General features: G+C 35.9%; 2 protein-coding genes and 1 long non-coding RNA gene across 8 annotated transcripts; 2 read left to right on the top strand and 1 right to left on the bottom strand.

The window, feature by feature from the left end:
• Positions 1-1387: 1387 nt before the first annotated feature.
• Positions 1388-4426, top strand: LOC18097755 (uncharacterized). Of its 6 annotated transcripts, none has more exons than XR_008058940.1 (4): positions 1388-2052; positions 3046-3132; positions 3298-3355; positions 3966-4426. XR_008058940.1 is itself a non-coding variant. In XM_024599056.2 (4 exons), exons 1-4 carry the CDS (start codon positions 1987-1989, stop codon positions 4072-4074), a joined length of 342 nt encoding a protein of 113 aa, XP_024454824.1. In that variant the 5' UTR covers positions 1413-1986; the 3' UTR covers positions 4075-4426. The 6 variants fall into 6 exon arrangements, 1 of the variants encoding a protein (XP_024454824.1); XM_024599056.2 differs by having other exon boundaries at positions 1413-2052; positions 3024-3132; XR_002981291.2 differs by having other exon boundaries at positions 1422-2052; positions 3433-4426.
• A 3378-nt stretch (positions 4427-7804) lies between these two features.
• Positions 7805-11003, top strand: LOC112327342 (uncharacterized). Its single transcript, XM_024600131.1, has 3 exons — positions 7805-9279; positions 9364-9934; positions 10971-11003. Exons 1-3 carry the CDS (start codon positions 7805-7807, stop codon positions 11001-11003), a joined length of 2079 nt encoding a protein of 692 aa, XP_024455899.1.
• A 117-nt stretch (positions 11004-11120) lies between these two features.
• On the bottom strand, positions 11121-11649 carry LOC127905274 (uncharacterized). Its single transcript, XR_008059113.1, has 2 exons — positions 11339-11649; positions 11121-11215 (listed from the first exon to the last, which is right to left on the bottom strand). It is a non-coding gene; the product is annotated as an uncharacterized LOC127905274 (long non-coding RNA).
• Positions 11650-22952: the final 11303 nt, after the last annotated feature.

Below are 22952 nucleotides of genomic sequence, written 5' to 3'. Positions count from 1 at the left end.
TTTGCTTTCTATGAGGTTATCTTCATCTCATAAATTCAGGTTGTGGGTTTGACATATTAAACCAAGTCGTAAATTTGACAAGTTAACTTGAGTTGACTCATGTTTTTTATTTTATTTTATTTTATTTTAAATAGATTTTTTTTTTAATTTCATCATTCAATATTGAGTTGATTAAGAAATGAGCTTTAATTATTTTTTTAATTTGTTTTTTAATGAGATTATAATAGTCTCATGACCTGGATCGATCCAATATATTATTATCTTAATATTTTAAAAAATAATGTTATCTTGAATTTTTTAGTCAAATAATATTTTTACTGATCATCTAAATTATCTTTAAATTTATAAAATTAATCAGATCACATCATATCAATTATCATATAATTTATTTATTTTTTTACTAAAAACATGTTAGCAATAGCTGATAAATTTTTTACTTCAAACAAATTTCATCCGCTCATCCAGTGATGACCTAAACTATAGTTTGCTGAATGCTATGCAAGCCAAAAAAAAAAAAAGAGAAAAAAAACAAAAAAAAATATTCAAAAAACAAAACAAAATAAAATTCAATGAATGAGAAAAGAGAAGGATGGCTAAAAAGAATAGGTTGGAAAAGGGTAATACAGCAGAGAATCAAAGGGAAAAGAAAGTAGCATAAGAAACCTATGCAAGCAGCGACAGATCAAAGGCAAAGACAAAAATGGAGCAAAAATTCCTTCAGAAACCAGATAAAAAAAATCAACCAAGAGCATGCAAATGGGAATAAACCATAAAGATCCCTAAGTGGTTTTTTTCCCAAAATGAATTTTGCCTAAATCCTTAAACATTTCAGCATAGTTTTTAAATCCGATCCAGTAACCAGCCTGATCTAAGATCCGGGTTCCAGGTTTTCACCGGATCACCAAATCGCCCAGATTAATTTCTATTTTTAAAAAAAGTCAAAATGATATCGTTTTAGTAAAAAAAAACAAAAGTCAACGGGTTGCAACCGGATTTTGCCGAGTCAAACTGCTAGGTTACACCAGATCATTATTTTTTCTATTTTTTTTCAACCCGACCTGGTTCCAGCCCTGGATCGGCCGGGTCTTAGGTCGACCCGCCAGGCCGGGCCTAATTTCAAAACTATACATTTCAGGTAACAAAATTTTAAATATTTTAAACGATGGTAATTCATATAATTACCCAAATTGTTTTCAGATAATTTGGATAATTCTGATTATCCTTTCTTTTTAATAAATTTTTAAAATAATCTAAAATGATATAAAAATATTTAAAAAATATTAATTTAAAAAAAAAATTAAACTTTTTAAAAACATTTCTGAAATGTTTACGAACTTGCTATAAATGGCTCTCATTCCCCACCTTTCACTTGCTAACTTTGAAGGATAAGTATAACCCATTCGAGTTAACGTTGGTAATTTAGTTTTGGTATATAACTGGATTGGTCTCTATTGTTTTTTTCTCTCTTCTTTCATAAATTAACTAGACACCAACTTGCTATAAATTAACTAGACACCAACTTGCTATAAATGGCTCTCTCATTCCCCAATCCCCACCTTTCTCAGAAGGTGGGTCTTCGACTTCACAACTGTAACCCGTTTCATTCTCATCATTTTTGCGTGCAATGATCCTCCCTTCGGGTTTTATGGGCTCTTCTTTTTCTTTCTTTTATGGTATAATTTCTTTTCTTTTTTTGGTGTAGGTTTTAGTACTTAAATAAACATGATAATTTGACCAGAAAGTTTACTTCTTTTTTAAAATTTTGGTTTGTTGTTTTTTGCTAATTTGTATTGATGGGTTCTGAATGTTTTGTTTGATTAGCTCTTCAGTGATAGTTATATTATCTGGGTTTGATTTTTGTTAAATAAAAACAAGAAAGATGGGATTTTTTTTGTTAAATTCTGACTGGTTTTGGAGGTTAAGGGAGAGTAGTTCGAGGATCATTCACGCAAAAATGATGTGAATAATGGGTTATTATGTGAAAAAATGATCTCGTTATTGAAGGATAACCAGAGCTCAAGAGGGTCCTTGTTGCAAAAGGTTCTTGTTAAGGTATGGTCCTTTTATCCTCTCAGAAAGTATACCCTTTTCATATAAAATTTCATTTCCTTTTGGATTTTTAATGATAGTTACCTTTTATTAGATTCTGGCGCGCAAAGTTGTCTGTACTGTTTTTCTTTTTGTTTACTCACTTGGCTAACAAGCATGAGTTCTGTGTTTTGTATGTAATGCTTTTTGTAATAACATTTCTGTGTCTGGCTATTCCTCTGTTGTGTGTTTCTGTTTTCTTTTCTGGCAACAATATGCTTGTTGTCTACATAGGGAGGTGTAAGTTGGGATCCTTACAAATCATTTTAAAGGCTATCCATATTTGGAGCACTGTTATAAGGAGCAAATTCTTTCTGGATCTTAATAACAGTTATACAGGTGTAGGGATGGGGCACACCCTACATTTCTGATTGCATTCTGTATGCTGATTTGATTCATTCTTCATCTTCAGTCTCTCTGGCTGTCGATTGAAATTTTGCATTATAGAATTAATCGGATGAGACCGAGTCTTGATATTGAAAATATTTATGGATTATTGGTCATTATTACCTCGGTATCTTATAAGAATTGGGTGCTTCATATATAGCATCTATAAAAATCTGTGGCTTGTAGCTATTGCCCCATGTAAGTTAAATGGGGAACCAAGATTCATGTAATTCAAATGGCTATTTGGCTGTGGATCTTCTGTTTTGAGCAGTTGTTCTGTTTGCTTCTGCTTTTGGAGGTCGTTTGCTGGCTGTTTTGGAGGGAAAATGAAGGTGTTTAACAGTTGTCTTCTTTTCCTTTTCATAATGTGGTAATAGACTGATAGTTGCTTTATAAGAACACGTTTCTTATCTCTTTGATGCTAACACATTAGAATTGCCATGAAGGTGTTTATTTCTTCACCACAAAAATGATGCATTAGTTATGATTTTGACATGTGGCATTTAGTTCTGCTCACTCGACTAAAGGAAATTCACACACTGTTTTAGTTTATTTTTTTGCATTTTCCAGATTGTTTTTTCCTCCAATTCCAAAGATCCCGCATGGCTACGTTTCACAGCTTTGCTGCACTACTTGAGGTTTCTCTCAGCCAGCTAGGTATCTTCCATAGTAGATTTATAGTTTTTGTTATGCCTGTTTATTTGGTGGTTCTTTCATAGGTCTGCCATAATTTATTATGTTTTGTTTGATTTTTCTATGCCTCTTTTATGTCACACAAGATTTTAAAAGCTAAAAGGTTTCTTGTGTGCTTGGCTGAATTAGGTGTGCATTGTCTCTCAGACATGTCAGTGGTCACAATATCTCATGACGTACTACACTGGTAAACTCTATTCTTCAATGCTTGCATTCAATTTTAGGATTCAGTTGTTAATTTTCCATACTGTTTCGCTGTGACAGGGCCATTGTCAGTTGCAGTTTTAAGATCTAGTTAGTAGCTTTGGATTGGAACATTTTCTATTTACCACAGTTAATTTACTTTTGACACATCAGAGGTTCCATGAAGAATTGTGCGCCCGCGTGCATGCCAGTGTTGTGTTTCTAGGAAATTTTATGCAACTCTCATTAAATTTTATGTATAGACGATGGATCATTTAATTTAAAGAAGAGACTAAATATTAGCGAAAATAGTCTCAATTGGATGTCTGATCCTTCCAAAGAGAGGGAATTTCATTTATGCCATATCCTTGATTTTGATCAGTCAATCAATCAATGCCTCGCCACATTTGTTTTGTCATTTTTTTCATGGTTTTTGCTTGTTTATCTGGCTTTGGAGATGCAAAGGACAATAGCAAATTAAACTGATTAGATGCAGAAGTATAGAGATGACAAGATCAAAGATAGAAAGACGACTACTGGTGAAGAATAACAAAGAAGTCCAGAGTTTTTGGAGAGATTTGCTAGTAGGTTTATATGTTAGTTTTTGCATGCAGGCCAGGCTCCAAGCTTCTCTCCTTGAGTGCGTTTATGTGTTTGATCTACGTCCGAAGGGGTTCAGCAGAGGCCAATCTTGCCAACTTTCTAGTTTGGCAATTGTTTTAAGCGGTGGCTGTAGCTTTCGAGCCATGAACACGTTTCTTTTTCCGGGTGGTGTTTATGGCGGGGCAGCTCAATGTGCTCCCCAGTGGCCAGGATGCCTCAGGCACACTTTCCCCAACGACATTCTTCTTTGGGCCATTTTATGTGAATGGAATTGCAAATCATTTTCAGTGAATGAAACACTGTTAGGTTTGCTTGCTGTTTTGCCACAATCCTCATTCAAACACGCGCATTGGATTGAATTCATGTCCTTCTTAACCCCTTTTGAGTAGGCTTTGATCATAGCCAGCGAAAACTGTGATTCACCATGTAAATCTTCTGTTTTCTTTATTTTCAATAATTTGACTTTCACTGATTTTGAATGCTTCATATCTTATTTTGTTAGCCCCTCCAAAAAAAATGCATTTTTGAATTTGTAAATTAATTGTAATGACAACACAAGCCGAAAAATAATACTACTATCAAACTTGTTTTTTAAAATATTTTTAGTTTTAAATTAATATTTTTTACTTTTTTTTTTATTGTTTTGATTTGTTAATATCAAAAATAAAAAAAATATTGTTTTGATATATTTTCAAGTGAATAATACTTTGAAAAATAATATTTATCACGCTCACAACTTATGTCTTGAATAATCAATTAATCTCTTTATTTTAGTAATTTGTTTTATTTTTTCTAGCCAAGTGGCTGGTGTATGATAAGCTAAGGTAGTTGGTGGTTGGTACTAATATTTTTTTTTCGTGAATTTAGACTCGTCGATACTTAAATAAATATTTTTTTTTAAAAAAAATACCATAATATTTAGAGAGACTTTAAAAATAAATATCCAGTTAATCATATAGATTAAGAACCTTTTTATTTGAAGATTCATAATCTTTTTATAGTATGTGAATATATATATATATATTTTTTTAGAGGAAGGGTTGTAATATCTTCTTGCTTTGATAGCATTGAAAATGAATAAAATATTCCTTATATATTATCAATGAAGGATAAATATTTCTTACACATCATTAATGAAAAATAAATATTATATTTTTCTGAAAACTTTAATACATTTAGGTGTATAAAAAGATGAGTATTTTTTTACCTTAATTTTCGATGTTAAAGGTCATAATAAAGACTTAGCGAGAAGTTGAGCCTAGAGATGATGAGTATGTTAGTTTTTTAGTTTCATATTTATTTGAACTCAGCGCGTAGTTGAATCAAATAATGTTAGGTCTGATGATCAAATAATGTTAGTTCTAATAAATTATATGATTCATATGTCTAGCTAGATCATCTAAAATGAAGTACGATCACCTTTTAGGTGATCTGACCGGTTAAAACACTTCATTTAAATGTTTTAATATAGTTAGGTTTACCAAAAGTGAGTCTTTTGGTTTGAGATGCTCGCTATCTAGTAACAGCTGAGTGCCCTACTAGATACTCCTTCGTGGGGTGGCTGTGGTCGAGTCCGATGTTCTGTTACAATATGACTTATTTTATTGAGATCTTTGTTATATTTTGGTTCAAAGATATTAATTCTTCACCGTGTCTTTCTTTGATAATTTTTTTTAAACATGACTTTTAAATAAAAATAACATGCATAAAACAAGATGATACATCAACTTGGTTGTTATGATTTTTCTTAGAAATTCAAAAGAAAACAACTTCCCTCAAATCTGCTGCAGAGTGTGTTTGGTATTGCGGTTGCTGTTGTGGTTGTGGTTTTAAAAAAGTTGTTTTATAAAAGTACTTTTAGTTGAGGTTGGTTTGAAAAAATATATGTTTGGTTAAAATTGTGGTTGAAATTGAGGTTGAACAAAAAGTAGTTTAATATGTTTGGTTAAAAAAATATTTTTCAAATTGAGGTTATAAAATAATTATAAAATATATATATTAATATTAATAATTTTTAATTTAAATATTGTAGATTTAACTACTGTTATTACATCATGAAATAAATAATATTGATATCAAATATTTTTTATTATTCCATTAAACTATGTGCAATGTCATTACATACGAAATCTATCCAACAATTAAATACTAGTTTTTCGAGTAAAACACAATTTTTTTTTAAAAAATTACAATTTCATTACGTACAAAAATTATTCGACAAGAACTACAATTTCCATGATTTTTTGAGCGTGCAATAAAATTAGGTAAAATATTATCAGGAATAAAATTGAGATTACAGTACAAGTAAATTTAATTCACCTTAAACTAATTTAAAAAAAAAACAAAAAAAATATTGTTCACGATTAACTGCACTGGTTTTTCGAGGAAAAAAAAACTAAACTTTTCTTACTGGTTTTTCAAAAAAAAAAAAACTGAACAGAGCAACAGTGGAGCTATGCTCCACTGTTCCTTAAAAATACCCACGAGAAGCAGCAAATGCTGCTTCTCCAATCATGCGGCTGGGCAGCAAAAATTAGTGGATCCTACCAAGCAAAATCAGTTTTGCTTGCTTTACCAAACACTGATATGTTCACCCGTAGCTACATTACCAAATATCGTCTAAATGCAGCTTTTGATACAGTTGTCTTACCTATTCCTGCATGCCCACAACAGGAACATCATTTGTATTAATTCACAGTGATGTTATCTACATGGTAATCAATACCTACTAGGTGCATAGTAACATTTAAGCATTTGGGTTCAATTTATCCAACACATCTTCAACAATTTTTTGGATAAATCTTGATTCATTTTAAATAAATAAATAAGAATAAAAATGGTTTAATTTAAACTCATGTCTATTTAATTTTAATACCATATAAAAAAAATTATTATTTCAACTCAAAAATTTAATCTTTAAATCCTAAAATGTTATATAATCCTTTAACGTGGCAAAATTCTGTTTCAGTTTTCGAACACTGGACGTATCAATATCATAGAATACAGGAAACACAATCTGCCCTTTTGTACTTTTTCAATCCATAATCTTTTCTAGTTCATCAAGACACCATGTGGAGGAAGCATGGCTTTCGGAGAAGATCAGTATGGAATCCTCGACTCCTGAATTGCCTTAAGGAGTTGTGAAGAATGTCTTCTCCTTTGGGAAGTTCATTATCGTCCTGAAAGGTATGAATTCATGCTTGAAGTAAGGCAATATAAAGATGATCTGTAAAATTCTTAATTATCTTCTCCTCTAAAACTCAAAAGAAATCATAAGCATATCCAATTCTAGAGGAGGAGGAAGATGATTAGTATTCGGACTCGAACAACATGGTTGCTGTGGAAGGCACTATTCAGCAATTCAGGAAATGGGGTTCTTTCTCGCAATAAACTAGCAATGCACATGAAGGAATCATCAAGAAACAAGACATAAATGTGAAGAATGCTTAATAACAACAAAACTGGAATAGCAGAGAGCAGCATTGAAGTGATGAATTTCTATCCAAGAATTGGAAGAACATTGGAATGTTTTGAAGCAATAAAATTTAATCCACCAACTCTCCTGGCAAGTAAAACACAAATTCAATTCTTGACTCCTTGCTATACAAAACCAATTTCTCAGCATACAGAAAAAAATTATGCCAAGATCCAATATTTACGCAATAATTAGCAAAACATCGAATAAATCAAGATGGGAATATCTTGCCTGAGTTGAATATTTTTATCAGAAACATTATCTAAGAGCATTAACAAATGATGTAGAACAAGTAGCGGAAGCATACATGCTCAAGAGGGATCACCCGAAATTCAAAGGCAACTGAATTTCGGCAGCCGGGGCGTCGAAGTCGGAATGCCGCGAAATTCACCGAGTCAATGCGTTTCGCCGTTTACGGAGGATATCAGTGGCTATGCCCCTGATGTCCACCAGTTTTTGGCCAAATTCCATCGTTTCGGCCCCGAAATCGTCATTTTTTCCATTTTGGCATTGAAGGCTGAACTGATGGAACGAAGAGGAGGAGTCTCAGGGTTTCGTCGAAGCAATCCAGAATCTTCGTTTAATACCAGAGACAAGGGTGGCAACAGCAGCCAAACAGGCGTAATGAATCAGAACAAAGAAGGAGGCAGCAGCAGCAGCCAAGCAGCCCAAGGCAACAGGAATATACCCAGAAATCCAAATCAGAACACGAACACAAACTTGAATCCCAACCCTTACGCCAGACCTGCACCTGGAGTCTGTTATCGTTGTCGGAAACCTGGTCATCTCTCTAACACTTGCCCGGATCGTCGCAGACCTGTCAACTGGATCGAAGGGGAAGAAGGGGATCCAGAGGCTACTGGGGATGATGCAGGGGAGGATGACTGTTATGAGGGGGCAGAGTTCGCTGAGGAGGATGGAGAACGAATCAACTGTGTAGTGCAGCGAATATTATACACTCCAAGGCAAGAGGATGCAGGACAGCGGAATAACATCTTCCGCTCATACTGCACCGTGAGCCAGAAGGTGTGCGACTTAATTGTGGATAGCGGGAGTTGCGAGAACTTCGTTGCAAGGGGCCTAGTTGAACACCTAAAGCTACCAACCGAGAAGCACCCGACTCCATACACTATCGGCTGGATCAAGAAAGGACCCACGGTGAAGGTAACTGAAATCTGTCGCGTTCCTATTTCCATTGGAAAAATATATAAAGATGAAGTAGTTTGCGATGTGATTGATATGGATGCTAGTCATGTGTTGTTGGGTCGGCCGTGGCAGTATGATGTTGATATTACCTACAAGGGTCGGGATAATACTTATTTGTTCACGTGGGGATCACATAAAATTGCTATGGCTCCTTACAAAAGGAAGGCACTGTCCGGTAAGGCTTCTGAAGTGGGGAAGCAGTCGTTTTTGACAGTGTCCAGTTCGGATACAGAGTTTGTGGCAGACATCAAGGGTGCGCCAGAGTTCTATGCGCTCGTAGTGAAAGCCCTCATGGTGGAAGGGGAAGTTGAGGCTTCGGTGACAGTCCCTGACAGGCTGAAACCATTGATAGATCAGTTCAGGGATATCACTTCGGAAGAGTTGCCGAATAATCTACCGCCCTTGAGGGATGTCCAGCACCATATAGACCTCATACCAGGGGCCAGCCTGCCAAATCTACCTCATTATCGGATGAGTCCGAAAGAGAACGAGGTCTTGAGGGAGAAAATTGAAGACTTGTTGGAGAAGGGTTTTATCCGCGAGAGCATGAGTCCGTGTGCGGTTCCTGCGTTGTTAAAGCCAAAGAAAGATGGGAGTTGGCGTATGTGTGTGGACAGCCGAGCTATCAATAAGATAACTGTCAAGTATCGCTTCCCAATTCCCCGCCTAGATGACATGTTGGATCAGCTTGAAGGCTCGAAGTTATTCTAAAAAATTGACCTCCGCAGTGGATATCACCAGATTCGGGTCAGACCAGGGGACGAGTGGAAGACAGCATTCAAAAGCAAAGACGGGTTATATGAGTGGCTGGTTATGCCGTTTGGGTTATCCAACGCGCCCAACACTTTTATGCGCGTGATGAATCAGGTATTGAAGCCTTTTGTGGGAAAATTTGTTGTCGTTTATTTCGACGATATCCTTATCTATAGTAAAACCGCGGATGAGCATGTGAAGCAGTTACGGGATGTGTTGGCGGTGCTACAAGAGAACCAGCTATTCCTTAATCTGAAAAAGTGCAGCTTTATGACGGATAGCTTGTTGTTTCTGGGTTATGTGGTAAGTTCAGAGGGGATTCATGTGGATGGAAAGAAGGTCCGAGCAATTAGAGAATGGCCTGCACCGAAGACCGTGGGTGAAGTTCGGAGTTTCCATGGATTAGCCACTTTCTACCGCCGATTTATTCGGAACTTCAGTACTGTCATGGCACCGATAACCGAGTGCATGAAGAAAGGCAAATTTCAGTGGGGGGAAGAGGCAGAAACAAGCTTTGCGTTGATAAAGGAGAAGCTATGCACCAAGGTTGTCAAAATCGCGATTTTGACACGGCACAGAACATGCAAACCAAACTCGGATCGTAAAAACGGATCGTAAAATCGTAAAATCGTAAGGAATTTTAAAATACATTAAAAAAAATTTATGTTTCAAATAAAAATTCATAACACCTTAAAATATATGCTTCAAATAAAAATCCATACATAGTTCAAGCACCTTAAAATACATGGTTAATACATGCTTCAAATAAAAATCCATACATAATTCAAGCATCTTAAAATACATGGTTCAAATAAAAATCCATACATAATTTAAATAACTATTCATTAGATAATCATTAACAAACTTAAAACAAATAATCTGCTGGTGTGTCATGTAAACTAAAACCAGCTTCATTGCCTTCATCTTCCTCATTATTCCTCAGACACTCATCAAGAGGATTATTAGTGTCACTACTAGTACCAACACCAATATTATGAGCATTAGTGCTACTACTAGTACCAACACCAATATCATCAATTTGAATCTCCAAATCATCTTCAGTACCATGAATCTCTATTTCAGCATCATTAGGAATTTCTTCTTCATCACTTTCATCTTCATCACCATTTTTTCTTCGTGTTGCATTGTCAATAGCACCAAGCAAATCAATGTTTGAATGTTTTTCTCCCTCGGTTATCCAATCATCATCAGATGAAAGATCATCTTCTACACCAAAATCATCTGCTTGCTTTTTGACTTGATTATTATTCAATTTCAGATTGCACATTACAAATACCAAGTCATTCATTTTTCTCTGGTGCAAACGATTTCTTCGTTTTGTATGAACCTAAATAAATAATTCAATTCAAATTTATAAGATTTTTATTAAATATTTCAATATTTAAAATAAAAAAATAAAAAAAACTCACCATTTCAAATGCACTCCAATTACGCTCACATCCAGATGAAGTATAAGTCAAGCTTAGAACTCGGATTGCAAACCTTTGTAATTCTGGACATTCATCTCCATAAGAATCCCACCATTGAGCTGGAGTTTTTTTATCTCTTGCTGTCTTGGCAGCCTCAATGCCAAACAACCCTTTTGCATCCTTGAATGATTCAAGTTGCAAGTCAATTTTGCACCTTTCACTTGCATTAAGCACCATCCTTTCTAAGCATTGATATAATCCAATTTTAATGTTGGTATTAACCTTAAAATTGGGATTATAATGATAATGAGGATTCAAATAATAAGCTGCTGCATGTAAGGGTCTGTGGAGTTGAAGTTCCCATCTTGCATCAACAATATTCCATATAGGTATATAACTATATAAAAAAAAACAATAAAAATATCATTACACTCAAGGAATATCTCAATTGAAAGTATCTCTAAAGACATTCATATTAATAGATGACAACATTTAAAATAGAAATTAGCAAGATATATACCTTTTTTTCACAGAACCAAAATTCACTTGTATCTTCTCTTTTGCTTCATCCATTGCTTTATATATAAAACCCATAGCTGGTTTCTCATCAGAATCAACTAATCGAAGAACTTTAATTAGAGGATACGCTGCCTTAATACATATAGTAACATCATGCCAAAACCTGCTGTCCAAAACACAATTTTGAATTCGTTTCCCTTCTTCTATTCTTGCAAACCTACATGAACTCCACTGATTGGAAGTAAACATAGTCATCAACTGCATTTTATGATCATTCAAACATCCCAAAGTCAAATATGCAGTAGCAAACCGTGTGGCAGCAGGCCTAATCAAATCCCTTCCTTTCATAAAGTGCCTTAGCATGGAAATAAGAATAGTTCTTGAATAAATATATGAGGTGATTCTCCTCCCCTTAGCAATAGTTACTTGATGAATCTCTAACTTCTTCTCAAAATCCTCTAATATCAAGTCAATACAATGGGCAACACATGGTGTCCAAAACAAACTCTTTCTTTTTTCCATCAATAATTGTCCCGCTGCCTTATAATTTGCAGCATTATCGGTGACTACTTGGACAACATTTTCCTCCCCAATCCTCTCCACAATGGCATCTAACATCTCAAATACCTTATCAGCAGTTTTGGACATATTAGAAGTATCAACCGATGATAAAAAAACTGTTCTTTTAGGACTATTAACCAAAAAATTACAAATACAACGTCTTTTTTTATCTGTCCATCCATCAGACATTATTGAACAACCAGTTTTTTTCCATTCTAGCTTGTAATCCTCAAGCAAATTCATAGTTTGGTCCACTTCTTGCTTCAAATACTTCTCTCTAATATCATGGTAGGATGGAGGCTTGAAACCTGGCCCATGCTTTGCAACCAATTCAAGTGCCTTAAGAAACTCAGGGTTTTTTACACAATTAAATGGAATTGCACTAGTATAAAAAAACCTTGCAATTTGTCGACATGCTTCTTCTCTAATATCTTTTTTTAGCAATTGATTTAGAGTTGTTTGTGTACTTCCACTCCCACTAGCTACTCTCTTTCCTTTGTCCCTGGAGTTAATTTCTTTTATTTAATCATCATCATCATCATTTACACTATATTGATGGGCCTTTCTTTTCTTTTCAGTTGCTTCTAGATTTTTCACCAAAACACCTAAAATCATCTGCTTAACATTTTCTGGTACTTGTTGACATGGTTCAACATCCTTACGAGTGCAAGCTAAATGCTGTTTAAAACGAAAAATACCTCCACTGATAATTTTTTGACAATACTTGCACTGAACTTTTCTAGAATTCTTATCAATATCTATACCATGTTGCCATCCCACATCAAGCCTATTACCAGAAGAATTTTTCCTAGATGCCATAAGTTCAACAATTCAAGAATCAATTCAAATCAACCCTGTAATCAATCCAAACATTTTATGCATATAAGGTAACCATTACAGCTTCCAAAAAAAAATAGAAATAAAAGCCAGAAGGAAAGGGCAAGAAACAGAAACATAAAACACCCAATACATGATAGCAAATGCATGCTGGGTGCCGGTGCATAGGCACACAGAAGCAACATGCATTTTCAACATAATCACAGGCTTCACAGCCCAATTCACTAGCAACTAACAGTCACGACAGATTACTAGCAACTAACAAGGACTAATGAAATTGCACATGGATTACTAACCTGACTCCAACTTGTTCAGATCAAGAAACAGAGACAATTGATTTATGTGAAAAAACAGAGTCACAGACTCACAGAGTCACACACACACACACACACACCGCACGGTTTGATCCAATTGATTTTCAATATCTCAATAATAGACAATCACAGAAACTTTGAATCAAAATCTCAATCTTTAACATCATTAAACTGTAAAGATTAAAGCACCTAATGGTCCTAAACAACAGCCACGACAGATTACAAACAAGGTAAGAAATGGACATGGTAAGAAACTCTTACCTCTGTTCTGAGCAGTGAGCACCGAGGAGATCAATATTGCAGTCAAACTTGGAGCCTGCGAATCCAATCAAACAAATATTTGCATTACTGGCTTACTGCATTAGAGTAAGAAACGGACAGGGGAAAAAAAGCACCCCCAGCCGCTGGTAGTTACCAACAGAGAAGAGAGAACCAGAGAAACAAGATGAACAGAGTAACTTACCTGGTGGAGACTGGAGAGACGCCGTTGTTGTTGGGTGGACTCTGGTTCTCACGGTGGCTGGTGAAAAGGACGTCGTCGATGAGGGGCGAGGGCTGTTGTGAATGATGAACTGGAATCGTGGACGGTTGAGAGAAAGAGATAGAGAGTAGAGACCGAGACACTGAGTGACTGAGGAATCCTCAGTTTAGGGACGGCTGGAACTTGAATTTTGGGATTTCAATTTAGGGATTTTTTTTTGTTCTGAATGTGAATGATGAACTGAAATGCGAAGAAGACTGAAGAGAAACATTGCATTTGCTTTGTTAAATCCAATAGGCGGTCGACACCTGGCAAACACATGGCTTTTTTTTTCCTGCGGGCAAAATCGTTAAATCGGTGGTAAAATCGTGATTTTACGCGATTTTACCCGATTTTAACGATTTTACCCGATTTTGACCCGATTTTACACATTTTCGAGTTTTACAAGCGATTTAGCACGTAAAGCCTATATCAGCTCGTAAAAACGTATGATTTTACGAGTTGAATCGCGATTTTGACAACCTTGCTATGCACTGCACCAGTATTGGCCCTACCCAGTTTTGAGAAGATTTTCGAAGTTGAATGTGATGCAAGTGGAGTGGGAATTGGGGCTGTGCTATCCCAGGAGAAAAGACCAGTAGCCTTCTTCAGTGAGAAGTTGAGTGAGACTCGTCAGAAGTGGAGTACGTATAACCAAGAGTTTTACGCGGTGGTCCGAGCTTTGAAACATTGGGAACACTATCTAGTGCAGCGGGAGTTTGTTTTGTACACTGATCACCAAGCTCTGAAATTTATTAATAGCCAGAAGCACTTGGATAACATGCATGTCAGATGGGCAACTTTTCTTCAAAAGTTCCCTTTTGCTATTCGACACAAGTCTGGTGCTTTGAATCGGGTTGCTGATGCGTTGAGCCGTCGTGCCAATCTGCTTGTGACATTGGCTCATGAGATAGTGGGGTTTGAGTGCCTAAAGGATTTGTATCAGGAGGATGAGGATTTCAAATAAATCTGGGCGAAGTGCCTTGAGAAGCACCCCGTCAGTGATTTTCATGAGAGCGAAGGTTATTTGTTTCGCGGAAATCGTCTGTGTATACCCCGGATGTCACTGCGAGAGAAATTGATCTGTGACCTTCATGGGGGTGGATTGAGTGGACACTTGGGCAGGGACAAAACAGTGGCTAGCTTAGAGGAACGATATTTCTGGCCATAACTGAAGAGAGACGTCGGCAATTTTGTACAAAGATGCTATATTTGTCAGGTATCTAAAGGTCAGTCGCAAAATACTGGTCTTTACACACCTTTACCTATTCCTAACAATATTTGGGAAGATTTGTCTTTGGATTTTCTGCTGGGGTTGCCTCGCACCCAGCGAGGGGTGGATTCTGTTTTTGTGGTGGTTGACAGGTTTTCAAAAATGGCTCACTTCATCCCTTGCCGAAAGACCTCAGATGCTTCGCATATAGCCCGGTTATTTTTCAGGGAGGTGGTCCGACTTCACGGCGTGCCGCAGTCAATTACTTCTGATCGCGACACGAAATTCCTTAGCCACTTTTGGGTGACTTTATGGAAGATGTTTCAGACTTCGCTGAACCGAAGCACAACCGCGCACCCGCAAACTGATGGGCAGACAGAGGTGACAAATAAAACTTTGGGAAATCTGGTTCGTAGCATTTGTGGAGATAAACCAAAACAGTGGGATCATGCGTTGCCACAGGCTGAGTTTGCTTACAATAGTGTTGTTCATAGCGCAACGGGGAAGACTCCTTTTGCTATGATATATGTGACACCACCGAGACATACAGTGGACTTAGTTCGTCTACCTAAGGGAGGCCCAGGATTTAGTATGGCCGCTGAGAACATGGCGACACAAGGCCAGACCGTGCAGGAGGAAGTGAGGCAGAGGTTGGAAGCAACAAATGCAAAGTACAAGGCTGCGGTGGATAGGCATCGACGTCGCCAGGTGTTTGAAGAGGGAGATTCCGTGATGGTTTTCTTGCGCAAAGAAAGGTTTCCTGTAGGCACTTACAACAAGCTGAAGCCCAAGAAATATGGTCCATATCAGGTTTTGAAGAAGATCAACGATAATGCCTATGTAATTGATCTTCCCGAAACCATGGGCATTTCCAAGACTTTCAACGTTGCAGATTTGTTTCAGTATTATGCAGAGGAACACTTGTATCCTGATCCTGATCCAGAACCTAACTCGAGGTCGAGTTCTTTTCAAGTGGAGGAGTCTGATGTAGAACAAGTAGCGGAAGCATACATGCTCAAGAGGGATCACCCGAAATTCAAAGGCAACTGAATTTCGGCAGCCGGGGCGTCGAAGTCGGAATGCTGCAAAATTCACCGAGTCAATGCGTTTCGCCGTTTGCGGAGGAAGTCAGCGGCTATGCCCCTGATGTCTACCAGTTTTTGGCCAAATTCCATCGTTTCGGCCCCGAAATCGTCATTTTTTCCATTTTTGGAAAGTTTTGTTTTAGCCATAACTCTTGATTTCCGAGTCCGAATTGACTTTCATCAATTCCTGTTTGCTTAGGATTCATAGGCCTTTCATATTCTGCATTTATCTCAAATTTGCCATTTATGGTAAATTTAATGTTTTGTGTCGTTTCCTTATCCGTCATGGGTTAGGTTAGAGTTTTGCTTTAAATACCATTGTAAGGCCTCTGATCGTGGCAGCTATTGATTGTTGAATAAACAAACCTTGAGTTTTCTGAGAGTTTCTCTCGTTGTAAATCATTTATGGAATATTGACGTTGGTCGTATTCATTTACTGTTTTCTGCTGCGTCAACAAAGAATCAACCACCTTCATCAACCTCTCTCATTTATTTATGAAATTACAGTAAAGCATTAATCTTTAGCCAAGAGCTCAAACATTGAAAGAAAAATTAATGAACTTCTAAAAGATAAATGTGATGGGCAAAACTCAACAGTAATCCTTGTTCTAAAAGACATAGAAGGAACTCAACTGAATGATCTTAGCACTCAGCTTTCAAATAAAGTCGTCAGTCAAGAAATGAAAGTAAAACATGAAAGAAGCAAAGCAGAGTTAACTTCGGTCCTTGCTTTTGTTATTAACTTTATTCTGAGACTCTGTTACTAAATACAAAACAGTCCTTATATTTATAGTTTATATACAGAACAGTCATTCATGTATTTAACTTTTGAATTACTCCACTACTAATCTTGAATAGATAACATTGGGGGCCTTTTGGCCATTGTGTTTTATTATACATAAACACAATCAAATCTAAGTAAACTCGACTCGGCCTGACAAATCACAGGAGACTTGATCTGGATCTAGTTTTAAAAAAAGTTAAGTGGAAGTTGACATGATTAAAACCTTATTGGATTAAAAAATAAAATTTTCAAAACCATGTTGTTTTTTATTAACACGGGTCAACCTATTCAACCGATGACCCAAGTTATCCCATTAACCGATGACCCATACCCTGAATTAATCTGATTTCAATAACTTTGAGTCTAACACTACAAATATAAAATGTCTTTTTGAACCACAAAATAGCTTCCATAATTGAAAGAAAATCCCTCTTAGAGAACCATACATCAAAGGAGGGGTTTCAACAATCTAATTTGCTTGCTGGATAAGTTGTCTTAAGCCCTGTTTGATATTGCAGTTTAATCATGTTTTTAAAAATTCTTGAATTTTTTAGCTTCAAATTGAATGTTTTTGGATTGTTTTGATATGCCGATATCAGAATCTAATTTTAAAAATAAAAAAATATTATTTTGATGCATTTCCAAGCAAAAACACTTCGTAAAACAACTTTTACCACACTCTAAAATAAGCTCTTAGAGTGTGTTTAGTATTGTAGTAGCTTTCGAAGTTCTGACCTTAAGAAGATAAGTTTTTTAGAAAGCTATAAATTGTAGCTTTTTCATATCCAGAGTTTCAAGAGATACTTATGAGTGGGACTTATGCAAAATTATGATATGTATAAACTAATCAAACATTTTCAAAACTATAATTATACAGTTTCAACCATATTCACTACAAGATTTCACAGTTTTACCGACAGACAACTTTAGGTGATTAAGCTGGTCAAGTTGAAGACTTCCGTCGGTATGTGATTAAGTCCGTCGGTAAAGTTGTCGGTGAGTGTATAATACCGACCGAATATATCCATCTTTAAATTTGTTGGTGACTGTGGCAGCTGCTGTCAAATGCCAACGGATATATTCCGTCAGTAAAACCCTCTGTGATTATTTTTAAATATGTTTTTAAAAAATTATTTAGAATATATAATATAAAATTATATAAATTAATGGTAATAAAAACCAATTATGCAAATAAATTTTTCATTAAACATCAAAAACCAAAAAAAATAAAGTTAAATAATATTCATTACAAACTGAATGTGTTTAAAAAAAATATTAAATTAACTATTAAAGTTAAATAATATTCATTACAAATTAACATAATGGTGGAGCTGGAGGTGGAGGAGGAGGCTGGTTGTTATACGGCCAAAAAGGAGGAGGCACACATGTATCACCACTCTGTGATGCCATGTTCATGACCATTTCGCGAAGCTGTTCATGATCCGCTTTTTGTTGTGCATAATCCGCTTTTTGTTATGCATGCTTCGCTTTGAGTTGTGCATACTCCGTTGATAGGTGGTCGTATTTTTCAATGAGCTGAGCCGTGTATTGCTGCAAGGCCACAAACTCTTTAGATTGGGTGCTCGATACTGATTGGGAGCTCCCAACGGTTGAAACACTACGTACGGGCCGCCCGCAAGTTCTCGGCCGTAGTGTTGGAGAGCCCGTAAACCTGATTTTTATCAGGTCCACCAGACGATCCAACCTCCATCCACAAATCCGGATCAAATTCTGGATGGGTCAAAGGATCGTCCCCATATATCTCCCTCAACCGGCTATTATAGGTCTCATGAAAATTAAAAAAAAAGTAATCATCATATTCAATTCAATAAAAATAATAACTTACAAAATAAAATGGTTGAACAAACATATCATGAAGTGTTGAGCACGGTTGTCAACGAACTGTTGCGCCCTTTTTTGGCAGTCTTGACTCCGCACGTGCGTTTCCACAAACAGCTTCATTGGGCTCGGCTCACGTCCAAGAGACGTAGCCTATAATGAAAAAAAATTAATTAACAACAAATTAATTTAACGATATATTTCATTTAAATTAATCTTACCATCCGTTTCGCATGTGCAGCAAACGAAGCGGAGCCGCCGGTGTACGTTGTCACCGATCCATGAATTGGCCGATTTCGGTTGCCAGCACCGGACTGTGAGCGTCGTGTGAACCGCTCAGACATCATGTGCCCAAGATAGTGCAGCCATATATCTTCCGGGATGTATATCGGTTTGAAATCCCTCCAAACCGCCACGTCGTTCCAGCCTTGAAGACCCCTATCTCTCGCGATTGTTTTGCCTTTTTTTGTGATTCATACCAAAAATCACACAACCTACTTCCATAGCGAGAAATTAGGCGTTGAAACATAAATATTTTTCTAAAGAAATCTTGTATTGTTTTCGATGTTACCTAGTTGCCGCGTGATTTTCCCACACCCTCCTCACAACTTTGTCATGCGCCCTATCCCAGGCGAATTTATGCTGTGTATAAATAATTAGATAAATAAAAATAATAATTTATTTACAATTATATTAATAAATTATTAGAAATAAGCTGGAAATTACTCAAATCTGCTAAACCATGCATCGATTTGAGTTATCCATTTAGGATGTTTGGATACCTGACTCCATTGAAATAATGAAATCTCCATCGACGATTTAAACGCCGATGATATTACTCGGGCGGCCTCAATGTTTGTGAACCTAAAAATAAATTAAATTAATGAAATATTGATTAGTTGTTCATAAATTATGTTATAATTTAAAAGAAAAAACTAAAATCTTAACAAACTTACATTGAAAGGTCGTCCTTCCACTGTGCCTCGTACTTGCAGGTGAATTGATTCCACTGCGAAGGCACGCCACCTCTGCGCTGTGAACCCGCGCTGGAAGAGGCAGCATCGGTTGACGGCGCAGGTGGCGTAGGTGCCTCTTCTTGAGAGGCACCTAAGGATACGTCATCCTCGCTGCTAGAAGAACTAGCTGCGACCATACATGAGCGACGGGCTGTGGTTTTTATTCTACGCATCTACATAATTGTATACAAATAATTATATAATTAAATTCGAATGTTAAAAAAAATTCGACAGCACCTCCCCTATACTGGATACTACCCAAATCCACAAACCTGCAAATATTGACAAAAGCCACAACCAATTGACTCCATCTATACTAATAATGTATATAACATAACATCTATACATATAACATTCATACTAATTACAAGGTAAATTCAACATTAACAACATATTCAATCATTATATAAATACAAACAATAAAAAATATTCAGTAAATTCAAAAAAAACTCTAGACTAACAATTAAAATTAATGCAAATAATTAAACATAAATCATGCAATAATGTAGTAAAATTGCTAATTATTTCAACATATTCAATTACTTATTCTAAGGTAAATTCAACATTAACAATTACAACTCAACAAATTATTCAATCGATATATAAATACAAACAATAAAAAATATACAATAAATTCAAAAAAAAACTCTAGACTAACAATAAAAAATATTCAATAAATTCAAAAAAAACTCTAGACTAACAATTAAAATTAATGCAAATAATTAAACATAAATCATGCAATAATGTAGTAAAATTACTAATTATTCCAACATATTCAATTACTTATTCTAAAGTAAATTCAACATTAACAATTATAATTCAACAAATTATTCAATTATTATGCCAATACAACAATAAAATACATTGAATAATTTTTTTTTAAAAAAACAACTATAGATTTTAGGAATAAAATATGCTTACCTTAATAATGTGTTTATTTCAAGACTTTATCTACATTATAAAAATACACCAAAACAAAAAAACATAACAAAAATAATAGCTAAAAAAAAAAAAACTTTAATGTAAAATGAAATAGAGGAACCACATACCTTTTAATTTGATGAAGATTAAAAAGAAAACTAGTTAGAGATTACAGGCAAAAACCTTGAAGAAATGAGAGGAAAAAAATCGAAGGTGAAGAATGGAGAAGATGAAAAAATGAACTAAAGGGGCGGCCGCAGGGATTTATAGCGCAGTTTTACTAACGGATTCATCGACGACTATTAAAAATAATATTATTTTAATTTATTCCGTCGGTGACGTTTCGAAAATCCGTCGGTAATTTTTGAATTTCGCACCAACCTTTCGTATTACCTATCATAATTTTCGCGGTCCGTCGGTAATTCCGTCGGCAAAATGACACGGTGAGAGATGCATTTAATGCACCGCTCTTTGGTATTCGCATCGTCCGTCGGTGATGTTGTCGGTAATAGTGACCCGCCGACAACATACCGACGACCGCTATTCCGTCGGGATGGACGTCGGTGATAGTGGCATTTCAAGTAATTATTTTGATTGCTAAACTGTTCATCACACAAAACAATAACAACAGTGCTTAAACAATACATAAACTTATAAAATAAATATGGAAATGTTACAAAATATATCATCCATAATATATATTACATGAACAAAAAAATTTACACAGGGCTTCATTATGATAGTTAGTCCGAATTTTCTTCTTCGTCGTCGTCAATTGAATAGTCATCACCTTCATCACAATCTTCAATATGGATATCATCATCTTCATCGACATTTGCTTGTCCGCTAGAGCTCAAAACAACATTCAATTCCTCTACGTCAACATCAACAAGACTATCATCGAAAACACGAAAATTTGAATTTTCTTCCAAGTCAATCGAATGAGCAACTCGATATGGTTCAACCAACTCACTAAATTGAAAAACTTCATCTCGCACACTTGTGTCTTCGTTCTCATCCCGAACAAGCTCGACTCGACCCCTGAGTTTTGTTTTTAAAATGGACAACCAATCCACTCTAGATCGATCCTTTCTAAAAGAAGGGGTGTGTGTGTAATAAACTTGTTGCCATTGCTTTGCGAAAACAAAGACATCGTTTACGTTGCAGAGTCTAGCTTTTGAGTTGATTTCGACCAGACCATAGTGCGGATCAACTCTGATTCCTCTGTCAGTCGTGTCATACCAATAGCATTTGAATAAAAACACTCTATTTTGCTCGCTATGATATTGCAGTTCGACGACCTCTTCTAATCTACCATAGTAGTCAACTTCTAACTCACTACTAGTCGATCCCTTAACACAAACACCGCTATTGTATGTCTTTCTTCCATGCCCGTATTCTTCAGTATGAAAAACATATCCATTAACAAAATACCCGTTGTAGCACTTAACTTTTCTTTCAGGGCCCAGGCTTAATGAAGACAATGACTTTGCAGCACTTCTTCTCATTTGATAAACCTTGTATATAATGTACATCAATGAACAGTAAACGAGAATCATGTAATGACATGCATACAATAATTTTGCAAGTGAGAATGAGTTTGTGATAGTGCTTACATGTGTTCTGAACCATGTGACAAATTGTTCATCTTGTAATTGAAAGATCTGGGATTGGGTCAGCTGTGAGTTATTGGACAACAAATATTGTCGATGTTCCCTGCAAGTGGTAATGAGTGTATTATATTACAATATATAATTAACAGTATATTATTGACAAAGTTTAATTAGTATTACACATATATATACTTACTGAATAAAAGGTCTCAGCTCATCACAGTTAAATAGAACATAATTGTGTGCTTGTTTGAACTCTATTTCTGACAAATATTTTCCTCTTACGGTATTTTTAGGTGTGGGTCGTCCAGGATTGGAGAATATTGACAAGTTCCCACTGGAAGACACTTCACCGCCATCATCATGCCGTGGAACGCGATTGATTCTCGTTCTCAGATGAGGTTCGAAATAGTACGAGATAAATGTTGAGATCTCCTCAACAATATAGGCCTCACATATCGAAGCCTCAACATGCGCCTTGTTCTTAATCTTTTTATTGAGATTGAACAAGTACCTGCATTGAATTAATCAAATATTTTCAATTAAGAAAAACAAATAAAATACTTTTTATATATGAATTACATTGCAACTGTAATATCTAACCGTTCGAATGGGTACATCCATCTACACTGGACCGGTCCTCTAACTTTTGCCTCGAACAGTAGATGTATGGGGAGATGATCCATTGAGTCAAAAAATGATGGAGGGAATATCATCTCAAGTTTGCATAGTGTCTCGACGATATTCGTTTCAAGCCTCTCAATGTGATCAACATTCAACTTGATGGAACATATATCTTTAAAGAAATGACTGATCTCCGTGAGTGCATCCCATGTTCCCTTTGGTAACAAATCACGAAAAGCTAATGGGATGAGTGTTTGCATAAACGCGTGGCAGTCATGACTCTTCATT

The sequence above is a fragment of the Populus trichocarpa genome, chromosome 4 (assembly GCF_000002775.5).
Source record: "Populus trichocarpa isolate Nisqually-1 chromosome 4, P.trichocarpa_v4.1, whole genome shotgun sequence".
In the NCBI taxonomy this organism is placed as follows: Eukaryota; Viridiplantae; Streptophyta; class Magnoliopsida; order Malpighiales; family Salicaceae; genus Populus; species Populus trichocarpa.
The sequence above is the reverse complement of the archived record's forward strand: the minus strand, read 5'-3'. Positions and strand labels throughout refer to the sequence as shown.